The 25,591-nt window shown below is 43.0% G+C and overlaps 1 protein-coding gene across 6 annotated transcripts in view; it reads right to left on the bottom strand.

Moving 5' to 3' along the window:
• MITF (melanocyte inducing transcription factor) overlaps window positions 1-25,591 on the bottom strand; it is a 110,337-nt gene that overhangs the window by 39,946 nt on the left and 44,800 nt on the right. For all 6 annotated transcript variants that reach the window (XM_080383143.1, XM_080383144.1, XM_080383145.1 and 3 more), the window contains exon 2: window positions 9,641-9,887. In XM_080383143.1, coding sequence (XP_080239269.1) covers window positions 9,641-9,887 — 247 coding nt within the window. The remainder of the gene's footprint in view (window positions 1-9,640; window positions 9,888-25,591) is intronic.

Raw genomic sequence — 25,591 nt, 5'->3', positions numbered from 1 at the left:
ACCTGCTTTTCCTCTAGCCCACAAGTTCCACAAGTGTTGCAACACAAGTCTAACAATTATTAAAGGCAAATTAACAGTAATAGTAACTTAATTCTTTGAAGTCAGACAGAAAGACCTAACCAGATCCGCTGGCCAGCAACTAACTGTTCATGAAACAAACTCAAACTGGATACTGCCATACAGGGATATTCTCCCAGAAAAGTGCAGAGGCAGCAATGTATAGATCCAGTTCTAGCCTGATCATCTTAATTTCTGAGTAATGCTGTTCCTATCTATAACAAAAAAGTAAGAATGCTGCATGAGTGTTTTCCTAAGCAAATACAAACCAGATGAGTTCTGTCCTCAATTCAGAGATAAATTTCCACTACAAGCACTTACTAAAAGGAATCATTTTGCTCAAAGAACAAGACATGCGGCTGGCACTTATTTCCAAAAGATAAAGGGTTAAAGCAGTTACCCATTTCCTCAACTGGACGTCTACTACTATTGTAAAGTCTGTATTCAGCTGAATTCCATCAGGCCATGCCTTCTTAACACATTTTGACATGTACCTCTTCAAAATCTTGGATTATTTTTCCTCCTCTCTGCCTGCCTCTCCATCGTAGACACTAGAAATAAATACAACCAAAAAGCCAAATGGTAATCCAAACAAAGTAATATTTAATTATCAAGCTGGGAAGACTGATGACGGGGCTGAGTAACTTCTTTTTTAAAAAATCAAAACCACAACACACTTGCCAGGTCCTTTACAGACGACACAATACTGGTTTTTGTTTCAAGTTCATAACTTGGCTCTTAAAGTAGTTGATAATGAACCAGCAGGCATTATTTTAAATCAACCAGTTTTATTAAATGAGCCAGAAAGGAAAGAGGCAGGGCTAATTACCAACATTCCTTGATGAATTACCTAGCGGTGTGTGGTAAATCTCCGGGCGTCTTTGTCTTTATCCCCAAATTTATCCCTTACTTATTTCTCAAGAGGTTAAAGGACATGGGGCTAATTAAGGAACCAATCCAATGACAGACAGAATCATTCGAGGTAAGGCTGGTTTTCACTCTTTCAAGCTTTTGCATCTCTGCCTGGTACTTCTTAATCTAATTTTTTTAAAAAAGAAAAAAAATATTACTGCTGAGGAGGGGGGAGGAAAAGTGCTAATCTTGTCACGGTCAGGCAGGTTGAAATTGCCATGCAGTGCTGGGCAAAATGCTACATATTTGTAATTTAGCCAATAAGAAATTCCTTAAGCCTCTCTTGAATGGCAGGAATGTCTCCAGCTTGTCACTTTGAATTCATTCACTCACGAGTTCAGCATCTCAGAGAATAATGCTGCCAAACTAGCTGAAGAACTGAAATATTTGTGAGTATACATAATACCAAAAGATTAAACAGGTCTGATTTTTCACATTTAAAATTTAACTTCTATTGAAGGTATCACCAGAGGCTCCCTACACCTCCAACCCAGCTCCCCAGTGTCACGTGTGGCTCTGGCCACTATTTTCTGCCGAATTAAGCCATGGACTCAACACACACAAGTGCAAGGACCAGCACTCACCCTCTTCATACATCCTTGGCTCAACCAGTAGAGTGGAATAAGGTGGTTTTGAAATTAACATTGACCAAAAAGGACTTAATACAAGCTGTTAAAACCTGTTAGCTGGTGGGCTGTGGAGCCTCATCAATGCTTTTAATACCCACAACTATGGATACCTACAATTCTTTAGGAAGATTATCTCATCTTCTGCCGGTCTGAAACAGCCACTGACACATGGTGAACCACCATTTTCCCAAGGTCTGGTAACTCAGCCATCAGATAATACGTCTAGACCGTTAAAAAAAGAAAAAGGTGCTTTGAAGCCATAAGAGAACACTTCGTAAGTTCTCCTTAACTTTATGGATGTTACCATGCCAGCAGGAAGACAGCAAATCCTCAAGACCATCAAGCAGGGTATAAACCACCAGAACCTTCTGAAAGGCAATCGCAGCTTGGACCTCCAGATGCCTGTTTTGTTTTGTGTGAATACACCTTAATTTCCTCCATGTCAAAACATTATTTCGAACAACTAGGTAGCTACTGTGAACTTGCAGGGCAACAGCTCTGTGGTAAGAAGCAGTTTCTCGCCAACCCTCCACACTCTGCTCGCAGCATCAGTTGCCCAGGAAATACCCTAGCCCCCCAGCAGCACAATTCAGCAGCAGCACGGTTTGTCCCACAACTTTGAGAGCTGTATTTTGTGCCACAGTGACCACAGCTGAAGAGCCAAGACAGAAAGATCAGACATCTTTGTCAGCAACAGCATTCCTCTTCAAGAGCTAAGCAACACATGTATTTGCATCCATACGAAAAGGACATTTGGGACAAAGGGTGAAAGCAGTGCTTTGCACTAGCAGTCAAGCAGTCAGATACATACACAAAGTATGTTGCCCCCTTGAATTCCATGCATTTTTAATGTCTAATAACCTAGGTGTTAAGCAAGAGTTTACATTTTACCTCTATTACTAACCACAGACATCAAGCACCAGTGCTTGTTTTGGAACAGCTTTCAACCCACTAAGCAAGCAAAAGATTTAAGGCCTGAGAGATACTTTTACGTACATGAAAGCTTGGGAGACAAGGCAGGCTTTAGTGGTCCTGTAGTTAAATGCAACTTTTTCTTTATGAAGAATTTGCTGTAGGCTTAAGCTACGTATACCAGAGTCGCTGAGTGTAAGTAACCTTAGTTTAAATGTTCTGTCTGAAGTTCACCAAGACTCAGTCTGGCAAATCACTTGTCTAAGTTCTCAATTGCAAAATACACACCACTCTTACTTAACCTACCGGCACACACTACTATCTACCATTGTCAGGTTAGATTAAATTAACTTTTAATCAGATAAGTGTGTCCACAAACACACATTTGCTGTAGCAGATGCTATACATGTTTTATCTTGACAACCCATTGTTCCTGTTCTTCAGAACTGTGAGATAAGTCCCCTATACAATTAAGTTTTATGGTAACTGCTACACCAAGAACGCTATTGCTAACTGCACAGCCTTCCCTGCTAGGCAGGGCTGCGTTACCACCACAGGTCACTCTCTGTAATAAGTACACTGGAAAAGGACTAGTAGGAGGTTGGGGTTTTTTTATATATATGGCCATAGTCATTAACATCACTCAGCAGGCATGCCTGGCATTTCAAAAATGAAGAAATACAGGGTATCTGATGCAAAGCGCTTATCGTGGTGGCGCATTTAAAATCTGAATGAACAATGACACAAGGGCGAAGGCAAGAGGCCAGCCTGGCCGCCTGCACCCTTCCAAGCAGCACAGCTGCAACACTGCACTCCTGTCAACTCACAAATGCTGTGAGGGGAAAGCTGAGCATGAAACACAGCGATGGGATGGCATTAAGAAAGAGACGAATGAACCCACTCTGGTATCAATAATGATCAGCCCACAATACTGCCATGAGATGGGCAAAAACTCGTGGAATAATAAAGCAAGAGTGGAAATCCAGTAAACAGTATCTAGTTCTAGGCTTTGAAAAGGAGAGGTTTCAGCTTGGTCAGGACCACAGGTGAAAGAAAGGCCACGCTGACAAGACACAGCAGTAGAGAGCTGTAATTCTAGCACCAGAAGAGCAGTTAATGTCTACCATGAAGCCACCAACCCAGACAGCACGGCATGGCAGGAGGAATCCTAGTCAGGGTCCTTAGCGGCAGACACATTTTAAAATATCCAGCAAATAAGCATTGTTGTATGCAAATACACTATTAACAATCCATTAATAACAAATATTTAAAATGTTTTTGTTGCCTTTATTTTCATACGTATCATTTTATATACATGTTGGAGTGTACTGCCCTGTTAGTAAGGGCAGGCGCTATGCGGGAGCAGAGTTCACACCCAGAGAGGAGAGATCTCAAGCTGCAGATCACCAAAGCAGAACCTGCCTTGCCCAGATCCCCTGGGGCAAAGGAACTGTTTGCTCACTCTCCAGAAACAAGGATAAAGGGGATGCTGGCATCCTGAAAGGGACCTGTCATACCACCTGGAGACCTACTTTTATCTTATTACTGCAAAGTATTTATGTAGTGCCCAAAAGACACCTGCACCACTGCAGGAACATGCCAGGTCACGCAGCAAACACCCACTGCAGGTTCTCACCCCAGCCCTCGAGGCTGTACTTGGCAGCAGCATCCAACGTGGAGCTGCTCTCAGGCAAGCATCTCTCATCTCAGCACCTGTAGCAAAGAGAAATTACCTTCTTAAACGCACAATGGCAGACAAAGAGAGAGGAAAAGACATGAGAAGTCCAGCAGATTTCTTACTGTACTATTTGTTTGGTACGACAGCACGCAGGAGGAAGGGGATGTACACCAACCACATCCTCAGGAGCATTTCCATGCAGCAGCAGGGACAGACTGGGACAGGGACCCCACCATTTCACAACACATCCAGTTTAGGCTTCTATCGACCCTTGTGCACCCCATTAAAAACACAATAGCACAAGCCTCACATCCATGCACCAGCTGAGGAACACCAACAAATAACATGGGGAGACAGAGAGGAAAAAGCGTTCACCCTCAATTTTTCACATGCGAGACATGCAGAGGGCTGGATGTCAGCTGCCCACTTTTCCAGTCCTGCAAGAACTGGTAACGTTTTCACAGGACCCGATTTGCAATTCTGTGGGCCAGTGCTGGCCCTGAGCCTCCTTTCCAGACTCCTGGGGATGTTCCAGTGCTTCTCCCCTGTATGGAGGACATAAACCCGCTCACACCAGTCACAGTTTCTGCAATGACACATTGTGTTTTGAGCAGGCAGGTCCAAAGTGCTTAGGGGATTGTGTTATGTTTGTTCTGACCAGTAAATTTTATCCAGAAATCAGGAAAGGCACTACAAACCACCCAGCAAAGCTACAAGCCAATTATTATAACATTTCTCAATGAGCAAACAGGCAAGTCCCCACTCCTCCTGCCTCCCCCAGCCCCCTTTGAATTTCTGCAATTAGTTTACTTTCTGGACCACTGCGAACTCTGTAAATAAGACTACTTAAAAAAAAAAAAAATAGCAGAGAGCAATCTTCAGAGACAAGCCTTAACCAACACCTCAGGTCTGGCTACTTCTATCGGCAGAACTTTTCAAACCCAAAAAACAAGTAGAAGATCTCGCAAGCCTTGCTTGGGGAAATAAGGCGCAATAGCTGGTAATTTCAGCCTTTACAGTCATTCCTTTCTTTTTCCCCTGGATCTTTTAGATGAATGAAACCCCTTTTCTTTCTGTGTCTCTTAAAAGCACGTAAAGGGGTGATGAGCCCCATACTCACACCGCCACAGTGCAGCTTTGGTGAAGATGCCAGGAGGACATTATGTAAAACTCTGGTCATACAAGACACTATTTCTGCCTGCTGAACAACAACAACAAAAAAATCTTAAAGTTAGCTGTCTGGACTGGTGTAGAAGATTGAAAACTATGCGATGGACAAGGCCAGGGTACCACCGCCCGTCAGAAAGGCAGGGAGTTTCCTGCTGCTGTCAGTAACGCGGCAGGTCCCTCACTTTGCAAGGATCCTGCAAGTTGCTTGGTAGGAAAGGAGGCTGGGAGCAGGCAAGGAGGAGCATGAAAGACATGAAAAGCAGAACCCAAGAACGCCATCACATCAACAGGAGATGCCTCTAAATAATTGTCGACAGCTGCTAGGACTACAGGAGGAAAGTTAATCTCACAATAGCAAGCAGGAACACAGCAACAGATGCAGTCCAAGACAGCTGTGGGGAAGCTGATAACGGACCAGCTTCACTAGAAACCAAGAACATACTCTTTCAATGTCCAATAGCCAAGGATTTCACCACCTTTAACAAACTTTAACTCCACAAGGTATGGGATTAATAGCAGTTCTGTTTTGCAAAGGGATGACTGAAGGGCCAAAGGACTAACCTATCATCAGGTGGCAGTGACCACAGGCAGGGACCTGATGGATGGATGAGCTCCTCAAGGCTGGGGCTGGCGCTGCTTACAGAAATGCAGCAACCGGCTCCCAGAGATCAGCTCCGGAATACTGAAGTTGAGAACAGCAGCAATGCTTCTGCTCCAGCAGATAAGGACTCCTACCAGACAAGAGAATAACTGCAATCTACAACAAAAAGAACAGCTTCCTAATACCAGTTAAGTACACAAAACTAAAATACACCTGTATGGAAGAAGCTGCTCCATACCACTGAAGACATCTTAAGACAAACTCTCTGCAAAGAAGTTAACTTTTCTAAATAAAAATACAAACTTTGTACCTCAGGAATGGATCCTGAGCCAACATTGACAGGGCCTGGAGCAGCTCCAACAATCAACATTTTACGTTATACGCTCCTATTTCCAAGGCAGAGCAAGAAGTTGAATTGCAGAAGTGAAGAAACTCTTGTGCCATGTCTCCGTAGTGTTGGTCCTAAACCCCAACAGGAGATGGATAAGAACGTGCTTAATGATAAACCAGCCTGTACATCTGTGAAGCTCTGCAGAAGGATAATTGAAAGCTGTAACAGATTTTCCTTTGGCTATTAGATTCGAAGAGATACTGTTCCAAAAGGATTAGACCTACTCCTAGTCCATCTCTTAATTAGGCTGCACATAAGCAACACAAAATGAATTCCAACAGGTCATTTCCTACCTTACCGAGCTACATTACTTGGCAGAGAAGTGATGCAATAAGTCATTACTCAAGAAAATAAAATCCTATTTATTCATATGGCCTTGAGCATACCACATTATGTAATTTGGAGATTCCTATGCAATGTGACATAGATTCGTTATGTATTTCTTCTTTCTGTATTGTTTCTAAAGGAACACCTCGAAAACAACATAAAATCCAAGCTCATTAACACCTTTGGCTTTTTTTTAAGCTAGTCATTCCAAACTACCATCCTCAGACAGCAAGTATTCTTCTCCTTCTCACATTGTGAGATATGGAAGAAAAGGGCAAGTCACACAATGTAGTTACAAACACAAAACATTGACGATTTCAACAAGCTTGGAGCTGGGCTTTGTGATGCTAAATTCCCAAATAAACAAAACCAAACAAAACCAGCTACTACATTTGGTCTTATTTGTTTGTGAAGTTATTCTCAAAAAGATCTCCTTTAAAGTAAGTTGCCTTGCAGATTAACTTTTCTGAAAGTGTAAAAATCCCCTTTTTGTCTATCTCATTCTTTAAGGTCACTAAATCCAGACCATCTGGATAATAAAGCTACCAACTTAGTTCCCTATTTATCTAATTAAAACTTCTGTACAGCTCATACGGAAAATTTGTCTACAGCTAAAAAACAACTGAAGTGTAAAAAGCAGCTACAGGGAAATGATGTCACTCGTACAGTGTTACTGCAGGCAGAGCTGGCTGTCAGCGTATTGGCACCAGGAAGACCCTGATTTATTGTTAATCTCATTTTTTGAGCCAAATGACCTATTTAAAAAATAAAATATTATATGGACCTTTCAGCCAAATCCTTACTGTCACTGAAACATTGTTGGTAAACTTTCAGCAAGAGCATGACCTCAAGCCTGGTATTTTGTACTTTTTTTTCTTCTTCTTTTTTTTTTTTTTTTCCTTTTTTAAAGACCGGTCCACTTTTTTCAGTAAGGATAAAAGGATGAACCTTTAGCTACTTTCCTCCACCAAAAACACAAACAGAAAAACTATGCAAAAGCAGTCTCTCTCCTCTCCTAGGCAGAGACCAAGAGGACTGGGTTTTACTAGTTCTGACTGTTACTTATGTAAATGCAGGTGATGAGAAGACAGGCACCATTTCAGTAGCTCACCTTTCCACAACCGTCACCTTCAAAGCACAGTTCTCTTTCACCAAGAGATAGCTGCTGCCAGTTACTACTTTTAATTTACAAGCTAGTTAAGGACACATTCTCTTGGCTTTCAGCTCTACAGGGTGATGCATGCTGCCATTTGGGCCAAAGATGAGTGCAGGGGAGGTGTCCTCCCTCTTCCCAAAAGGCCCTCCTCCACCAGGAGGAAAAGGGGACAGATAACTCTTTTGCAGTGCTGAAGGATGAGAATACATGTTCAAGTCCTCCGCATGAAGACCCCTAGCCATGCTCTAGCCAGCTACAGATTTGCATGCAACTCCTATGATAAGCCAGTTCCTACTAAACCCATGTGCAATAACTGCACATCACCTTTCGGCTGCAAGGTCTTCCACAGCTTGTCCCTCAGAAACGAAGGGCTACCTCCCCTTCTTTCTTATATAAAGAGGCAATTGTAAAATGAATAATAAAGACAACTGCTAGCACTTCAGTACTTTAGTCCCTTTCCTTAACTACAAACAAAAAACTATTTCATAGCACCTACACATCTGCTGGATCTGAATTATAGCTACAGTGCCATAACCTGGAAACAAGTTTAACAAACTGTTATACACAAACATTACACAACGTTGCTCTTCTCAGTCAATTTTTGACTCCTTTACTATAGGCACATGCACACACACTCAAAAGTATATCATATTTAATTTTTAATAGAAATGTGTGTATATCCATATATAGAATTCAAAGTTCAAGTATTGACTTTTTGCTCCTAGATCATAGACCATACTTGAGTACGGCTCTAGTGTCCCAATTAATATTAGATTTGGCACTGTCACCACAATACCATAACGCAGATTCAATAAATAAAAGCACCCTACTCATTTCCTCCATAAACCCATCACACAGACTGCCTCAAAATCCTGAGCCTGCAAATCTATTTTAAAACTAAATCTTTGAATATATATCATTGATATGTAACAGCAATGAGCGAACTACAAGCGGATTGTAACCAAGTTCAAATAACTTCTCTAGTAAGAACATGCTTACTGACTGAAAGCGGGTACTAAACATCAGACTGTAATAAAAAGATTTAGCAATAGTACAGAGCAAATAGATAAAACTTCAAAACTAATCAAAAGTTTACTTTCGTGAACTATGTCAGCAAGTTTCTCCAAAACATTTTGCATTCTTTCACTCACACATTTCACACTGCTTTACTCTACTTGGACTTAACCAGCACATGAAATTATCTCTTTTTTATAGCCATTGATGTTTTTCTCCCCCAAGTAATTAGCAAGCTACATGCCCTTTGACAGAGGAATACTAACAAGCTCCTACAGTTTCCAGTAGGACAAGGAATCCAAAGCTACTAATAGCAAACAAGTCATTTAAGCAAAAAAGGATTACAAAGGCTTGTTGGAAGAGGCTGAAAACTCACCCATATTTCAGATTACGGCTTTCTGAGGAGCTCTTTTGTAATGAGTTTTGACTCCATTTTACGAAAGTATTTAGTTGTTTTCTTTTAAAAAACCAAAACATGATTTGAATATCTATTAATAGTTTCTTCTTTTTGAAAATAAGGATTTTTTCCGAAGGGAAAATGACGGAAACACTAGTTTTGTAACAAAACCTCTCTCCTAATATCTCAAAGTTTAAAGAAAACAAGTCACGCAAACTTTTTAAAAGAAGTTTTCCATTCTTCACTACCAGGACATCAATATAAGCTCCAGATCAAGCCATAGTGCAGCTTATTTGCAAAATTTCATTGCCAAAAATCCCTATTAACTGTGTGTCTATTAAAGCACGCTTAGATGAGCGAGAGCTCCTGAACAGAAAGGCAGAGAGACTGGCGTACCTTGAGGACCTCCATGGGTACCTGGGTGGCAGGGGGCAGGCTGGTGGGGACGCTGACGTTGATGGCAGGAGTCTGGCTGACGGGTACTCGCTGCTGCATGAACTGGGCTGCTTGCTGCTTCTGCTGCTGCTCCCGACGCTCCTGCTCCTGCATCTGCTCACGCATGAGCTGCTGTCGTAGCAGGATTCGTGAGGTCATGCTGGAGGAGCTTAAGGGAGGCTTGGAAGCGCCAGGATGCTCGGAATTGCTGTGGGAAGACCAGAGAAAGACAGCTCAGCTTCCACAAGCAGGATCGCAGTTCCAGCGGTTGGAGCTTGCAGAACTACATCAGATCATGGAGCGGGATGGGCGAGGATATGCCGCACCATGCAAGGGAGAATTCGGAGTTGACCTACTTCAGGTACTTAGCAGCCACGTTAGGCTGCCTTAACTTGACTGCAGCTAACCATTTCCAAATGCCAATATTCAGCTGTAAAGAGCTATTTGCTGTTTCAATTTTTACAGCAACCATCCACAAGAAAAACAAATGCTTTTATAGACACAAGCAGGCACTCATATTCTTTTTTTAAAAAAAGTAATAAAGGGCCATACCAAATCTAATGATAGGTATAGATAATAATCCAGGTCTAATGATCTAGCTCAAAAATAAATAGATAAAATAAATCTACCTCTCCCATGAAAACACAACGTAACAAAGTTCAGTTATTTCCTGCAAAATACTACCCCAGGGTTGGATTTGGTGGTGGTGACACTCTTCACAGCTATAAACCAGACACACACACATATGCCCCCCCCCCCCCCCCAAAAAAAAAACCAAAAGCCTCCCCCTTCATGCCTACCAGCATCTTCCAAGCGCAGTGAGATACAAGAAGCAGAATCAACAACAATAATGGCTTTATTTCAGTTACACTTTTTATAAAGCGTGTCAGGTTGGCGAGAGCTAGCACACTGCACTGCTTCACTACCTAAGAGCTGTTTCTAAGCCGTCAGCAAGCACAGCTTCCTACTTGACAGCACGGGACAAAGCAGGGGACATTGCCATGGACTGCAGGGACACCTTCTGAACAGAAGCATCCCATCATTTTGTTAGCCCTCTGAACTGAAGCCCATTTATAAGACATTTCTGTAGCATAAGGCTGAACAACTAGGGTATGTAAACACCAAGCTGCACATCCTTTGAGGGAAGGATGTTGGAAATGGGTAATATATGACTCCATATAAGAAAGAGCTACAGTGCATATAATTCACAATATTTGGTTTCCGATTCTGACTGCTGCAGCTGATAGCCGTCAGCCCGTGGATAAAAGGGCTCATTAGGCTGTAACAACGCAGGACCATGCCTGGAGAAGCCAGCAGTGATCCTTCTGCTCCAGGAGGAGGCTGCTCTTGAAAACCCCACCTCTGGCTCCAGGGTTTCAGTGCTACCTGCAGGATGCTGACAGGACAGCTTGCAAAGGAGCACAGGAGCCAGAATCCCTTCCACGTCTCATCTGGAGGCTGCAGGCACCATGAGATACTTGTGCTTGGGCAACCAGAGCCAGTGCTGCTGGATGTTTTCCAGCTTTGTTTACGACTGATGCTGAAAACTGTTCAGCATAGAAATGGAAAAGGCGAACCTACACTTACTCCCCCAAGAGATCAAACTCCTGTTTTCCAGAGCACACATTTTGGGGGCAGGGAGGCAGGGGACCATCTTGCTATTTAAGACCTGTCAGGTTGAAAGATTCACAGAGACACTGATCCTTTTGATAAAACAAGAGAAAACCTTTGTGGTGAAACTAATGCAGCTGTGGAATAATCGTACTAATTAGCTGCTCAAGACAAGTCATTTACTGTGATACTTGTAAAAAACACCACCCTTTCAATTAAGGGCGAAGCATTCTCACATCTAAACCCAGCAGCGTGTTTCCTGGCTGCACATCTGAACTACTTGCACAATTCCAAACTGAGAAGATGCTTTATTTCCATGCCCAGGGTAGTTATAGGTCAGCGGTCTCCTCATTTTTTTTGATTACACCCCTCTACCAGGAAAAAAGATGGAGCATGCACCCCCAATATATGTACATTTATTTATTTATGAATTATATACATGTATGACTGAAGTGTTAGTATTTTCTTCCTGGTCACCAATACTATTGCACACCCCACTTCCGAGACCACTCTAACAGATGAGCAAAAAAAGGCACTCAAATGCTGCCTTTAAGCAAGGATTCATTCTTCTTGTGTCAAGGAAAAGCTTATTTTGTGTCACACTAAGCACAATTCTCATTTGTGTGCAACTGGCATTTACAGACACCTAATGCTGCAAAATTGGTAACCCAGCAGTTCCTCCCACCTTCTTTCATTTTGAACTGTTTCTCCACCTACCAAAGCCAAGCGTGCTGAAAACTATCTCAGAAAAACCTTCCCATATACTAAAATTTTGGGGAGTGCGATGGAGAAGGAAGGAGAAATGGATTTCCACATAAGCTTCAAGTATTGTACCTTTAAAAGAAACAACAGTCCCAGAAAACACTGTTCCTCCAAACTCCCAAAAAGCAGAGAAGCTTGCAAGCTTTATTTCTTTTGCAATGATGCTCAATATTTTAATTCTTCACTGGGAAACTTGTCTTAGCTGTAATTAGGCAGGTAGCACAAGGTCAGGCAATGTATTTTTAAACAAGTACCAAAAGAAGAGCAGGTGCCAGCAAGGGGAAGAGTCTGATTTTATTCACATCCAGAACATCAGATTTTGGTGGCCAGATGAAGGGGGAAGCAAAAAGCTTGAGAGGAGATTACTAAATGTCGTGCTCACCCTTATTTCAAAGGGAAAGCCAGAAACCAGCGCATCTACAACAGAGCTACAAGCTCAGCAGACGCGTTGTTCCCATTACAATTTTCAGCAGCGCCGAGGTGCAGAAGCCCAAGCACAGGCAGCGCGGGCAGCAAGGCGCTGCCAGACCCCAGCCACGGCCAGCAACGCGCTGGAGTTCAAACAACACTCTTATCTAGGCTAAAAGCTGCTGCACAACACCTGCCTGCCTGACCAGATGCTCCTGTCACAAGCACTGTGAATGAAGCTGGCCAAACACAAGGCAGCTCCTGCCACGCAGATTTCCCGTTATTTACGCCCCGGGGGCTGTAAAGCTCCTCCTGGGGCAGGGCGGTCCCACCGCACCAGGCTCCTTCCACTCCCCACCGGTGGCACTGATCAAACATGGAAAAATGGTTTGAAGCTTGGATCTCCCATCCTCTAAGCCTGCCCCACGCACAACACACGGGCCATCTGCCCGCCCAGCTGCCCTTCCCCCCCACGCCTGCTCCTCACCGCAGGATGATCTGTGCGAAGCTCCGCAGTGCAATGGAAGACTGTTCCAGTTTCATCACCATGTACCCTCCAGAGCAAAAAGGAGCAGGTTTGTCAGAAACTCAGTTTTCCAAACAAAAAAGCAATTAAAAACCTGTTATGTTAAAAGCTTCATCCAGAGAGTTTTGAAATCCATATTTTTTAAAGCTTCCTGACCTTCAGGCACTGCCACACAGACAGACCTTCCCCTGACCAAGTGCCACCTACTGCAGAGCGACCCAGGACCTGCAGCCAGGGAGTCAAAACTCTCCTACGTGAACTGATTCACCCCCAGATTATGTAGCGTCAGTAACAGAGCCCACACACACACACACAACTGATACATGATGTGATCTAGATACTTCCTGCAAACACCGTTTATGGATACCACTTAATTGCAATAAATGAAACCAACTCATCCTTTTAATTGACATATGATTAAACCAGTTATCCATTAGTGTTCTAATAAGTATAGTGTAATACAGACTGAGAGTTATTAGTTATGAGTGTCATGTGCCAATCCAATTAATCATGAAGTGATAACGTTTTATTAAATAAGTTTAATTTAAATATCCTTTGCACAGATGCCTGGGAAATGTTAGTTACTGCACTCTTAAGTTATAAAGCAGGTGGTCATTGCATAAAAGGCAACTGATCAGATTAAAATCAAGTTTGATTTTGTTGCCATCAACTCAAGAGACCATACCTTTTAGAGCCTAATTTACCTTCCCAGATACACACTGATTATTTTATCTCTGTCTCCTTGGACAAAAAGACAACCTCATCTTTTGCTGGTTGGTTCTGTTTTCAGATTCTTATAAATTGATTGAACAAGTTCTTTGGTTCACATGCATCATTTGAGTTGTATGGTTTACAAACATTATTTCGTATTAGCTATGTATTCATTCAGAAACTTCTCTGGAGATTTTTAACCAGAAAAAAAAAATATTTCATTCACCTTCACTTTTAATTTACTGGGTTATATATATATATTTTTTTATTATTATTTAAGAAAAAAGAAAAGCCTCCAATGTAAGGTTTCTTAGGCAAATTACAACAATTAAACACTCAGGCCAAATCCTCAAACCCAAAGCTTCTTCAAACAGAGATGAACAAGAATCAAACAGAATGCATTAAAAAAAAAAAAAAAAAAAAAGCTTTCAAAACCACTTGCTGTGGGCAGGATCGCCTACCCTGCTCTAAGCAGAGAAATGGCACACAAGAGGGAGGCTGTTGCTCTCCTCTGTTCATGCCAACTGTTTGTTAATGGGTTAGTCCATAGAGAAATCAGCCAAGAAAAGCAGATTTAGCACCTCAAGAAATCCACTGAGTTGCACCAGATCTCAGAAGTAAGAAATAACACGGGATTTAAATGCTTGTGTTTCGTATCTTACCCTTATCCCATTCATAATTATTTATAGAGAAGAGAAAGGCATCCACATTTAAGGGTCTGACATTAGCATAGAACTACCCTGATCTTTAAAGCAAGCAGATGAGAAGTCACCAACATTACAACTCAAATATTTGGCCTGACCTCCAGAAGGCATTATCAGAAGAGACAGCAGCACAGCTCCCCTTCCAACAGCCCTCCTGTTCAATGCCCACTAGATTTCCCTCAAAACTAAAGTTTATTTGTCCAGATTCTGTTTCCAGTCTCTTTACCAAGCAGTAAAACCTCAAGAAACTTTTTGTCAATAGTATGTATGTGGCTGAAGCAACACTTCTAGCAGCATCTAACCCGCCAGCCAGCATCACTGTTTACCACAGAGTGACAGAAAAGGGAAGAATAAAAAAAAAAATTAAAAAAAGGGGGGTGGCAATGGGGTGTGGGTGACCAAGAAGGTGGCAGACTACCCCCCTCCCCCCAAGGAACACAACCCAAAACATCCTCAAACAAAAAAAAAAAAAGAAGAAAAAAAAACAAACACCAAACCACCACAACCTCTTCTCCATCTTCAGCCAAGGTAAGGGATTCTAACTACTACAGCATTTTCCCTGGAGCACTTTGTACTTCATTCCTAAACTTTAATAACTGATTGTGGGTTACAGCGACACTCCACTCGCCATGCCAACCGCCTGGTGTTACTTAAGTATCAATGTAAAAAAAAAAAAAAACCACCACCCAACAGTTGCCACCCTCATATGTCATTACTTGCCAAGGACACAGCAATTACATAAACAGCGTGGAAACCTTTATCAGCCTTTATAATAAAGTAAGGACTAAGGTTCAGGCTTCTGTGTGAAAGAAAGCTTTCACATTTGAAGGTTACACATTTAAAGTGACACTGCTGCTGCATCTGCTCCATCATCAAGGTAAACATTCTCCTGTCCCTCCAGCGCCTTCTTATCCTGACCTGCACCAGCTCAAAGCTGCTCTCCTGCAGCAGCACCACTTACCCCACACCACAGGCTGCACCCATTGAACAACTCTCAGCCCAGCGGGCATCCATCCATCTACCCGACTGCATTGCATGCACCTGGTCAGTCCAGGAAAGAAAAAAAAACCTGAAACTCCCACCACACAGGTCTACCACCCAGGAGCTAAGGGCTGAATTACAAAGCTAATGATCTCAGTGGATAAGTTTGTCTTTGCTGGGGTGAAAAAAAAAAAAAACCACAAAAACAAAAAAGCGCCCAAAAAACCCACCCAACAAAACATAACCACACAAACAAAAACATCTAATCCTCAGCTAATTTTTTTTTAAATAGCTGTGCACCATTTAGTAGTTTTCCATTTTTCTTCCTGTCTTTAAAACACACCTTCACAAGCTGCTGAACATAATGCTTTCTGAACTTAATGAAAACCTCTCTCATGACCCAGGAGCACTCAGTAAATAATTATTAAGCTCTGGAGGTGGCTTTTGCATGAGTGTTAACTTAATAAATGCCGTAAGTTGATCTGCTTGAATGCCCATTTACTTGGGGACACAGCTTGCAGTATAGCTTGGAAAGCTTGATCACCATCAGATTAAGGAACAAAGTAAAACTAAAGGGGTTCAATCTAGAATCTGCAAAGGTCACATTTTACAGTCCTTTACTATCATTCCTGTTGAAAGGAGATAATTGCAAACCTAGAGTATCCTCATCAACTTCCATGTAATAACCACTATATTGCACCAAGTCTTTTTACACCTAAACTGAACCTCCATTAGCCCAAATGCATGTGTTTGCCACAACGTTTCAGAAGGAGATAAATACATATTTAAAAAATAAAAATTGAAACATGGAGTATTTTAGAAGTCTTCCCCTTCTGAAAGTCACCATCATTATCTCAGCAGGTCAGCCACAGCTGCTGTGTGTGGCTCTGCAGAAGACAGTGGCCAGCTCCTAAGCACAGTATTTTTAACTCCCAGAACACAAACTCCATCGCGACAAAATCAACCACGCAATCTGCTCACGGTGCCATCGCTCCGGGAAAGCATCACTTACAGACAGAAGCTGTCAAAGGAGCAGGGCATGAACATCTGAATTCTAACAGCTTCCATCTTCCCCCCCCCCTCTGGTGTCCACAGGCTTTTGCTGAGCACCCTCGGGTGAAAGTCAAGTGGTGTCCCAGCCGTGTCTCTAGGGGTGGCTCCAGATAAGGACCTGGCAACTCCAATCCCCACAGAGCAGCAACTCGTGCAGCGGTGCCCGGTGCCTGCCAGCACTGCAGACCAGTGCAATCCAGCACCTACCGAGCAGAAAAGAAGGGAGGGGGAGTTGAGGTAGCCATGCACAAGGTCTTCAGATATCACAGAAGGACTCCAAAACAGCCTAGAAGTTTGGAGTCAGCATCTCGCTACATCTTGACTCACCTGCATGAAAGTATCACACAAACTCCCAATGGAGAAAGCCCGGAGCAAGGCGTGGATCAGCAGCAAGCACAGGAAAACGCCTGGCACTGCCGTGGGGCTGAGCATGACCCTCAGACCCGCGCCCAGGCGCTGTACCAGCCCCACCGTCCTGCAGCCAGACAACCCGCTGCAGGTCTGGGAGAAATGGAAGGCATGGGTTGGTGTTGAAAGCGCTTCTCCCATTCATTAATTAAAAAGGGTGTGATCAGGCCATTAATGGCATCAGAGGAGTGGATAAGGGCTGTCTGTAACGGCACAGTTTTCTCACGATCTTTATCACCCAAAAGTTGAAGGGAAAGGGTGAGTGCAAGGCAAATTTGTTTTCTGGGACATAACTCCTTCACATTCAAGGTTCACCCTGGTGAACCCTCCACCAGGAACCACTGGAGGTGCATCTCACAAGAGCTAGACATGCACCTGTAATGGTATGGAGACTCGATTTGGCTGCGTACACACTGTTTCCCTAGTTTCATCTCTGCTCAAACATGCTGAATCCCTCAGGCTGAAAGGGAACAGGCAGGTGAACACACCTATATGCACAAATGCCTCTAGCTCCCAAAAATGTTCCATGAAGGGTTAAAGGAATTTAAGATGTAGCCGAATGCGTTACCCAATATTGGTTTGATGCTCTTCCTCAAACTTTCAAAGCCCTCACAAACTTAGAGAAGATATTAAAAAAAAAAACAAGAAAAAAAAAAGGAAAAAAGAAGGAAGAAAAAAAAAAAGCATGAGGCAGATTTGTCTTTCACTTGAAAGCCTGACCTTGTCAAAGGCTTTTTGAACCATTTTTCAGACATCACATCTAAGGGTACTTCCCTCTCTGAAGAGCTCTACATACATTTGCAAAACAAAAAGCCAGATAGCTAAAACAACCAAGAGGTGATAACAGAAAAAGCGGGGAGATAACGCTCCACTAACAACCTCTGTAGTTCTTGATTTTGTAATACAGAATTTACCTTCTTTTATCTGGGCAAACAGAGAAGATAACACTGTCTCGGAGAGGGAAGATGACGTAGGATCACTGCATTTTTTGATACTTTGCAACTACATAGTGCCCAGATCTGACTCCACATCACCCTTCCATCATCATTTAGAAATTATCTGTCACTCACATAGTCAGATAGCAAGTTTCTTCACAGAGGCAGCCCTGCAGAAAACAAGACTTGACCATGCTATGTTCACAGCTTGTACCCATCATTCACATGCTCAGATTCCCTCCCAGTCAAAAAGCCACCGTGCTCCTCAAGGCTTACCGTGACCCAGCAATTCCCAGCCTAAACCCTTCTACTCATCTGAGGTTTTCTGCTTGTTGACTCCACTGTTCCAGCCCTATTCAATGCTTTCCAAAGACGACGAGGCAGCCTGAAGCCTCATCTCATGCAGATGACATCCTTGCTCCGGTATGCTCAGCAAACAGGATCTTAAGAAGCAGAAGGGAAAGTGTTCATGGAAGATTTGCTTTAAATGATTAAGAACCCCAAACAGTCCTAATGAAAACCACAGAGTGAGTACAGTGCTCAGTATGTGATAGGCTGGTGTTATCAGCATGCAGGACTTGCTTGTTCCAGTGAATATTACATGCAAGGGCACAAACAACCCCTAACATGTTACTACAGTAACTCTAACATTAAAATCATCTTGGACAGATACTACGCAAACTCTCACTTCAATCTCTAGCCACAGTGCTGCTGTTCATTACAGGACCTGATCAGATCGGGGAGTGTCTTCAGCACCTTTCCTAACAAAGCAACTCTCCAGGCTGCAGAAACCAATTCCTCAGCATCCACACGTTTTAAACAAACTTCAGTTTCACAGTCCTTAAACATTGCTCATAGTTCTTCTACATATTTGGCTATTTGTAGAAGAGTTATTAGGGCAAAGAGGATTGTTTTACTGTGCAGGCTGAATGACTGGAGGGGGCGGGGGGAAGCCTTTTTCAGCAACAAGTTACTTTACCAACTATTTGGGCATTTACACTGCAATTGCGATTTGCAATTGCAGGACAGATGTACCAGGCTTGCTGCCTTGGGTATTCACAGCACAGTCAGGAAGGTGCCACAAGCTCCAGCTGTCTGTCTGAGAAAGCACTAGCGGTGTTCACAAACTTGCTAACTGAGGCTAAGCGAAATGACAGTCACTCACTGGAGGAACTGCCCAGCTGTAAACAACTACAGAAGAGATGGCCTTCAGTTCCCTTGCTTAAGCCATTCAATATGACCGACAACATCCCCGACGTGGGATAATCCCAAACCAAAGCTCCTGGAGAAAGCAAACCCCAGCAGTCCATCAGGCAGCACTGCTATGCTACCATGGGATCCAGCAGCATCCTCAGGTACAGCCACATCGAGCAATAAGGTCCCTCTGTTCCCAAGTACCCATCCCAGATTCCAACCACTCCCAGTTCAGGGATTTCCCAAGATGGGTACAGTTTCTGTGTACTTACAACCTTTTGGGTACGCTGTGGGTCATGTCAGAACACCTCGGGGTCTGCTCTGCAGCTGCACAGGATGGGTGGGGGAGGTCAGTGTAAGTGTTGATTACAGGATCTCTTCACCCATCATCCAACAGCTGTAAATTCTATTTTAAGTTCAAGACATCTATATGAACTGCAGTTTCTCACAGAAATATTTAGTATCGATTTAACGGCTGGAATACTGAAGAATTGGAATTTCCTGGGACTATACTGGCAGTTTCCCTTCTGTCCCCATAAAAAACATTCCACACCTTGTTTCTAGCCAGAAACTGTTCACGAACACCAGAGAGAGGGAATGAGGAAAATAATTACTTAAACTTGGGGTCACATGTAAATAAAAAGAAATAGCATATCAAAACCATGATACAGAATGAAATCTCATTCAAAATAAAAACATGGAAGCAACATTTATAATTCCTGATTTCACAAAGTGTCAAAACACATACAAGATCCTCCTTAATTTATTCATGTGTCTTTTCTGAATGCTCCAGATACAGCCCTGCTAACACACAACCTTAATTTCATTTTGCAATCATCCTTTTGTTCTGCATCTTTCTTAGGTTGTATCTAAAAAGCATAAATGCTTCTCCAAAGGAGGCATCAGGAAAAATTCTCAGAAATAACTTTATGCAACCAAATAAATCTGAAAAATGAATACAACTGCTGCAGTTCTAGGAAAAGACTATTTTCAAGTAAAATTGTTCAGCATGGCCCATGCTTTATACAGTTTAACGACAACAGAGACATGCTGTCCATGTAACCTGCTGCAGGAATACCACTTCTTACAAATTACAAAATATATTAAAGCTATCGGGTTGGGTTTTTTTAAGAAAAAAAAAAAAAGCAGCCAACTATTCACAAGCCTTTTTGTTAGACCCTCTTAATCTCTTCTGCACTGCCAGAAGCATAGCACTTGAATGGCTATTTCTGTTCAAAGCTATATTTGTTGTGGAACTACTGCAAACTCCTGAATCATGTAAACAGAGGCAAGAGCCAAAAAATGTTTCACTGGACTTGAAACTCACATCTGCCTTAGTTACTAGGACAAAAAAAAAAAAAAAAAGAGGCAGGCATTTGGTTTATAACCAATAAATCCTGCAAAGACTACAGTTAATCATGAATTCTCGCAACAGGGTTTTGTTTAATCTGGTTTATTTAGCATTCGTGACCTTGGCAAAGTACCTGCAGGAGCACCCACCATTACTGTGGAGCAGCAATTCACACCTCCTGTTATTTTAGGCGACAGCACAGAACTATACAGTGCTACATTAGTCCACCAGGTTTATAAACTGGCAACAAAGTCACCTGGAAATGATGTATAGTTCCAGACCTGCTGGAGCCTAGCAGCCAGCAGTATCGCTGTCCCTACAAAGCCGTATTATAACGGCTCTCAGTCTGGACTTGGTAGCAGCTGCATGTTTCTGCAAAACAAATGCTTGGCCACCATGCTGCTGGGAACAAAACAACCCACCTGTTTCTTTAGCACCTCGGTTCAGAAAGGTTAGTACTAGCAACCATCCCCTCACCTCCAGCTACCACTTTGGATGCAAATTTCACCTTCTTTTCACTCATCACCTTCTATTCCTCCTGATTCTCCTCCTGCAGGAAGGATCCCCAACATGTTGGAAACTATGAAAAGCCCCAAAACAACAACAAAAACCCACACAGGTGCTTAATCCCAACTTCCCACAGATTTCAAGGATCTACCAATGCAAGCAACACAAATTCTGCCAAGTGGTCTTTGGCACTGAACTGTAGGAGAGGTATTACAGGTATGAGGACAAGCAGCACATTTTTATATTAGAATGGGACAATATAGATGGATTAAGAAAAACCAAAAAAATGCTCCCTTCATTATCCACATAAAAAATCTGGATTAAATCTCAGCAGCCTGTTTTTGCCATACAAACATTTGCTGAATTCAGAAATTTAGTAGCTGCCTGATATTAGAGACATATTGGCAACTCAACACACTGAAAATATTTTTCCCGTCCTTTTAGAGAGGTAGCTGCAAAGCCTCATTCAGGAACTGCAATTGGTTTTCTAAGCACTTGGGGGGGGGAACCTATTTTTAGAACCTCCAGAATAAACAAAACAATTCATTATTCTTGTTTTCTTTTTAAAAGCAGATAATAAAATGCCTTATCCATTTGTACTTGCATTATCTACCACTTACTGTAGTTTAAGATTGTACAAATCAGTCAAGAAGAGTCAAAAGATATTCTACCTTGCAAGTGTTAATCTTATACACCCTTACACATCTGTGCCCCTTCTCTTTGCAAAGCTATTACCTGGCTATACAATTCCCAATCTGAATAGCAGGACATGTATTTAGTTTTGCCTAGAACCGAGTTATGGACAACTACACAAGTTGCATTAAAGCCAGTATTAACCTGTACACACTCCCAGGGTACAGAAAATAAACATCTGCTGTCAGAACGCTGAAGTTCCTCAATTAACACTTGCACAGTCAAACAGTTTGCAATCCAATTCACAAGTTGTAAAAACCAAAACAAAACACCAAAACACAAACAAACCCCAAACTCCATGCCTGGGCTAGGGAAAGCCATCTCCCGCAGGATTTCTTGTTTTGCCAGCTCCCAGACATCTCCCTTCATACACTAGATGGAGCTTTGTCCCCTGCTTCCCCAGCCTGGCCGGCACTGCACTGAGGTGGGGATAAAAACGGGTAGAGAGGCAAAGGGTGAAACGCCGACCTCACCCCAAATCACCAGCATGCACACGAGGGCTTCAGGAACAGCACGATACCAAACCAGCCTCCAAGCCTTCACCATGCCCTCGCTGGTCCTGCGCCCCCCGCCCCCATTAATCTCTCCTTCAAGTGCTGTGTTGTCATTTTCAAAGAATCACAGATATCAGCAACACCAAATCCCAAACGGTGCTGCAAGTTCTACCACCCTTTATGATGATCAGGGGGCACTGCCCTGAGTCCACACCACACCAGAGAGGTACGTTGCTTTTCCTCCCCTTGTACAGGGACGGCACTGAAGTTTATTACCAGATTGCACACCTGAATTGCTCACTGGCTTTCCTGGATCCCTCTTATTATTCCCACTTAGTTCCTTTCAAAATAAGCTCTTCAGTCTCCTCACCAGTAACCAGAAAGATCTGTACCTAATGCCTCCGCTAAAGCTCCAGACTTGGATCCACTGACACTTTTGGGAAACAACTCATTGATTAGAGTAAAATTCCCCTCAACTTTTTTCTGTTGGATTTGGTCTGTATTGTTTCAGAACACAGTTCAGGAGAAACAGCTCATCCTTTTGGCGAGCTGCCACAACCCATTAGGATCTTTCCAAGCACAACAGGATATGGTCCATCATCAGTATTTCTACGATTAATTTAAACTCAATGGGACAGAGAAGAGCCCAGGGGAATGAGTCGCTCCTAATGTCACAAGTGCCCAGCACTGCAAGGCAAGAGTCAAAAGCTGCAGCTCCAGGCTGTATCAGGCCAGGTAATACTGGAGAGGATGGAGAAGCACCGGTGTCTGCAGTACAAGATGTCTGTGTAAGACTCCGTGGGCAAGGGCTCCTGCCTGGGCACCTCTGCTCAACAACAGGGAGCTGAAATTGAGGTGACAAGAGAAACAGGAGCCCACTTTATAGTGGGAAGCTAAAGAAAAGTTTGGCATTTTAATGTCACAGAATGGAGGTTGTCAAGGATGAGTGTTGCCGTCTATAAATACAGCAGAGAAACAAACACCCAGGAGAGAACAACCCTGGCATTTCATCAAGCGATACAAGCCAGCTATGAACAAGATTAAATTGGTACCAACAGTGTCATTCTGAGAAGTCCAGTCCCAAAACCGTTTCCAACTGGAGGACTGGCTAAGGAACAGCTTGCTTCTTTTCAGATAAAGACTCACTGCCTAATCAAAGTAGGTCACCACAGAACGAAGCAGCCAGTAACGAATTACAGGCCACCGAAGATGCCCTCCAGCCAAAGGCTCTAATGGGACACATGCAGGACAAAGAAAACTCTTTGGCAGAACATACGGATCTGAAGTAGTGCTGGAATATAGTATTGCACACAGCAGGAGCTGTTGCCTTCACATACATTGGTATGACCAAGCAGAATCCTTCTGGAAGGAGAGCTTGCTACCTTCAGCAGGCTTCTCAGCAGGTCCCACCAAACAAAGACGCTCTTCTAGAGCTACCAGTCCTTCTGGACCCTAAAGAAATGTTCCTTATATGGTCTGGCAGGCTCGGTTGACTGGAAAGGGAGTATCAGTAGTCATCATGCTGTAATTCCTCAGAAGTCCTCTCCTTCCCCTCGCCCCCACCGTCAGGGACACCATTGCCCATATCCTCTCCCACGTCAGCCCAGCTGAGTGAGCCAGAGTTCAGAAACATTGAACTGAAGCAGTAAGTAACACCTCAATAACGCAACCCCTCCTTTCTAATTTAAAAATAGCTCAAGTGCCTGTGTCAACACTTTGCAAGTAAGAGACTACAACTTCGCTTACCCCACCTTTTGTGTCTGGTGCTGCACTATTGCCCAGATTTCTGCACTGAACTCTGCAGAGACCAGAGGAGTCCAGTGCTTCCTTAATTTGGGGCAGCCACACGTTCGAATGAGGTCAGCCAACAGATAAGACTAACCTCAGGACCTAACGTTAGAAAAAAGGTCTGAAAATAGACTCCACATAAAGGCCATTGATGTCATGCAAAAGTTCCTCCAAGTCAGTATTTCTCAATTAGGCAAAAACTCCCCATCAGGCAGTACAAGTAACTGACATAACAGTGTACAAAGAAAGCCAGAGTTAGAAAACTGTGAGGGCAGGTGACGAAAAGCGAAGCTGTTACTCATTCACACAGAACAATCAGCCTCGGTCCCCATTCTCCTTCTGTTGACCACACAACGTAATTCAATTTAAGTGGCCCGCAGAGTCAGCATCAAGAAGTTTTGCCTACATCAAATGTTCAAGCAGGTTACTAGTTTTAAGCAAAAATATTTCCTCCTTTACTCAGTCAAGGAACAAAATAAAAACAGGAAAATAAAAGGCACACCTACCATACGCTCTTCTCCTAGAAGGCCTCCCCTGGTTTCCAGGCAATAGCTTTCTGATCAGCGCAGGGGTACCTTTACCAGTCCAGACTAGGCAGCCAAAACTGGTCAGCTGATTTAAGTATTTTTTCAGGTCAAGATGTTTATAACGCGCATGTAACTTCAGCAGACTTTGATAGAGGAAGAAAATACACATTCCCTTCCAGGGAGTTTCCTTTGCACGGAGGGTTAAGCCAATTTACCTCCCACACCTTCATTTGCCCACCACTTTCTGCCACCCTGGAAAAGTGGAGCTCTCCTGCTTTAAACTACCAGGCTAAATGGGCTAATCTATAGAAGCTCGCCTTTCCTTCCTCTCCCAATCAAAAACTGATAGCCCAAAGACTAGGCTTCCCCCTCAACACAAACACAGAAACAAGAAGTATCTACTACAGGAAGAGACAAAGCAGACAGCAAGCATGCGGAAAGATTGAATCTAGAGCAGATCTGAGAGGGACACCTATCAAAGACAAGACAGCAGCTGAAGGCTCCAAGAGTGACACATCATCTGTCAAAGATGCCACCATCCACGACGACTTTCAATACAAGGATTTTGAGCAGAGTCTCTTAGGGGACTGACTTGGGGGGACACAGCCTAGGCAGTACACAGGAGTTGAAAACACATCCCTAAATCCCAGTATCATCCATCTTCTGTAGCCAACAGTTACATGTCTTCTGTTATCCTACCTAGCACTGACAAGTGACACAAGACATAACTGAAGGTGAACCTGCCAGGTTCTTGCAACACCTGCTCACCAGTTTGGTGGAGAAGAGCCCTTTTGGGCCATTACAGCAGCATAAAGCCCCAAACCCTTGGCATCCCGTTACTGTTCAACATCCAAAATTTCCACTGAAGTTCAAAAATGGAACAGAATGAAAGCACCTTCCCTGGCTAAGTTATTTCCAGCCTGGGAACAAAGAACTTCAGCCTCCAGTGCTCTTTTAATACAGTCTAATTTATTCTGAAAAAAAGTAATAATTAAGAAGCACACAAAACCGAAGTACGGAACCTGAAAAACACCCTCCTGTCTGGCAGAGCAAGCACTTTCTAAAGACACTTAACAGTAGCTCAAACTGCTAAAATTGTTTTTTAAAAATAATTGGGGGAAAGCAGAGATGATCTACAAAATACAGAGCAATGTTAAACTGAAAATGTCACATTAAAAAAAAATAAAGCTGATCAAATGCATTAGGTAATATGTTCTAATGATGAAGTCCATATACAAGTTGCTTGAAATGCAAGTCTT

This window comes from Falco punctatus (genome assembly GCF_963210335.1).
Source record: "Falco punctatus genome assembly, chromosome: 4".
Classification (NCBI taxonomy): domain Eukaryota; kingdom Metazoa; phylum Chordata; class Aves; order Falconiformes; family Falconidae; genus Falco; species Falco punctatus.
This window is presented reverse-complemented; position numbering and strand designations above follow the sequence as displayed.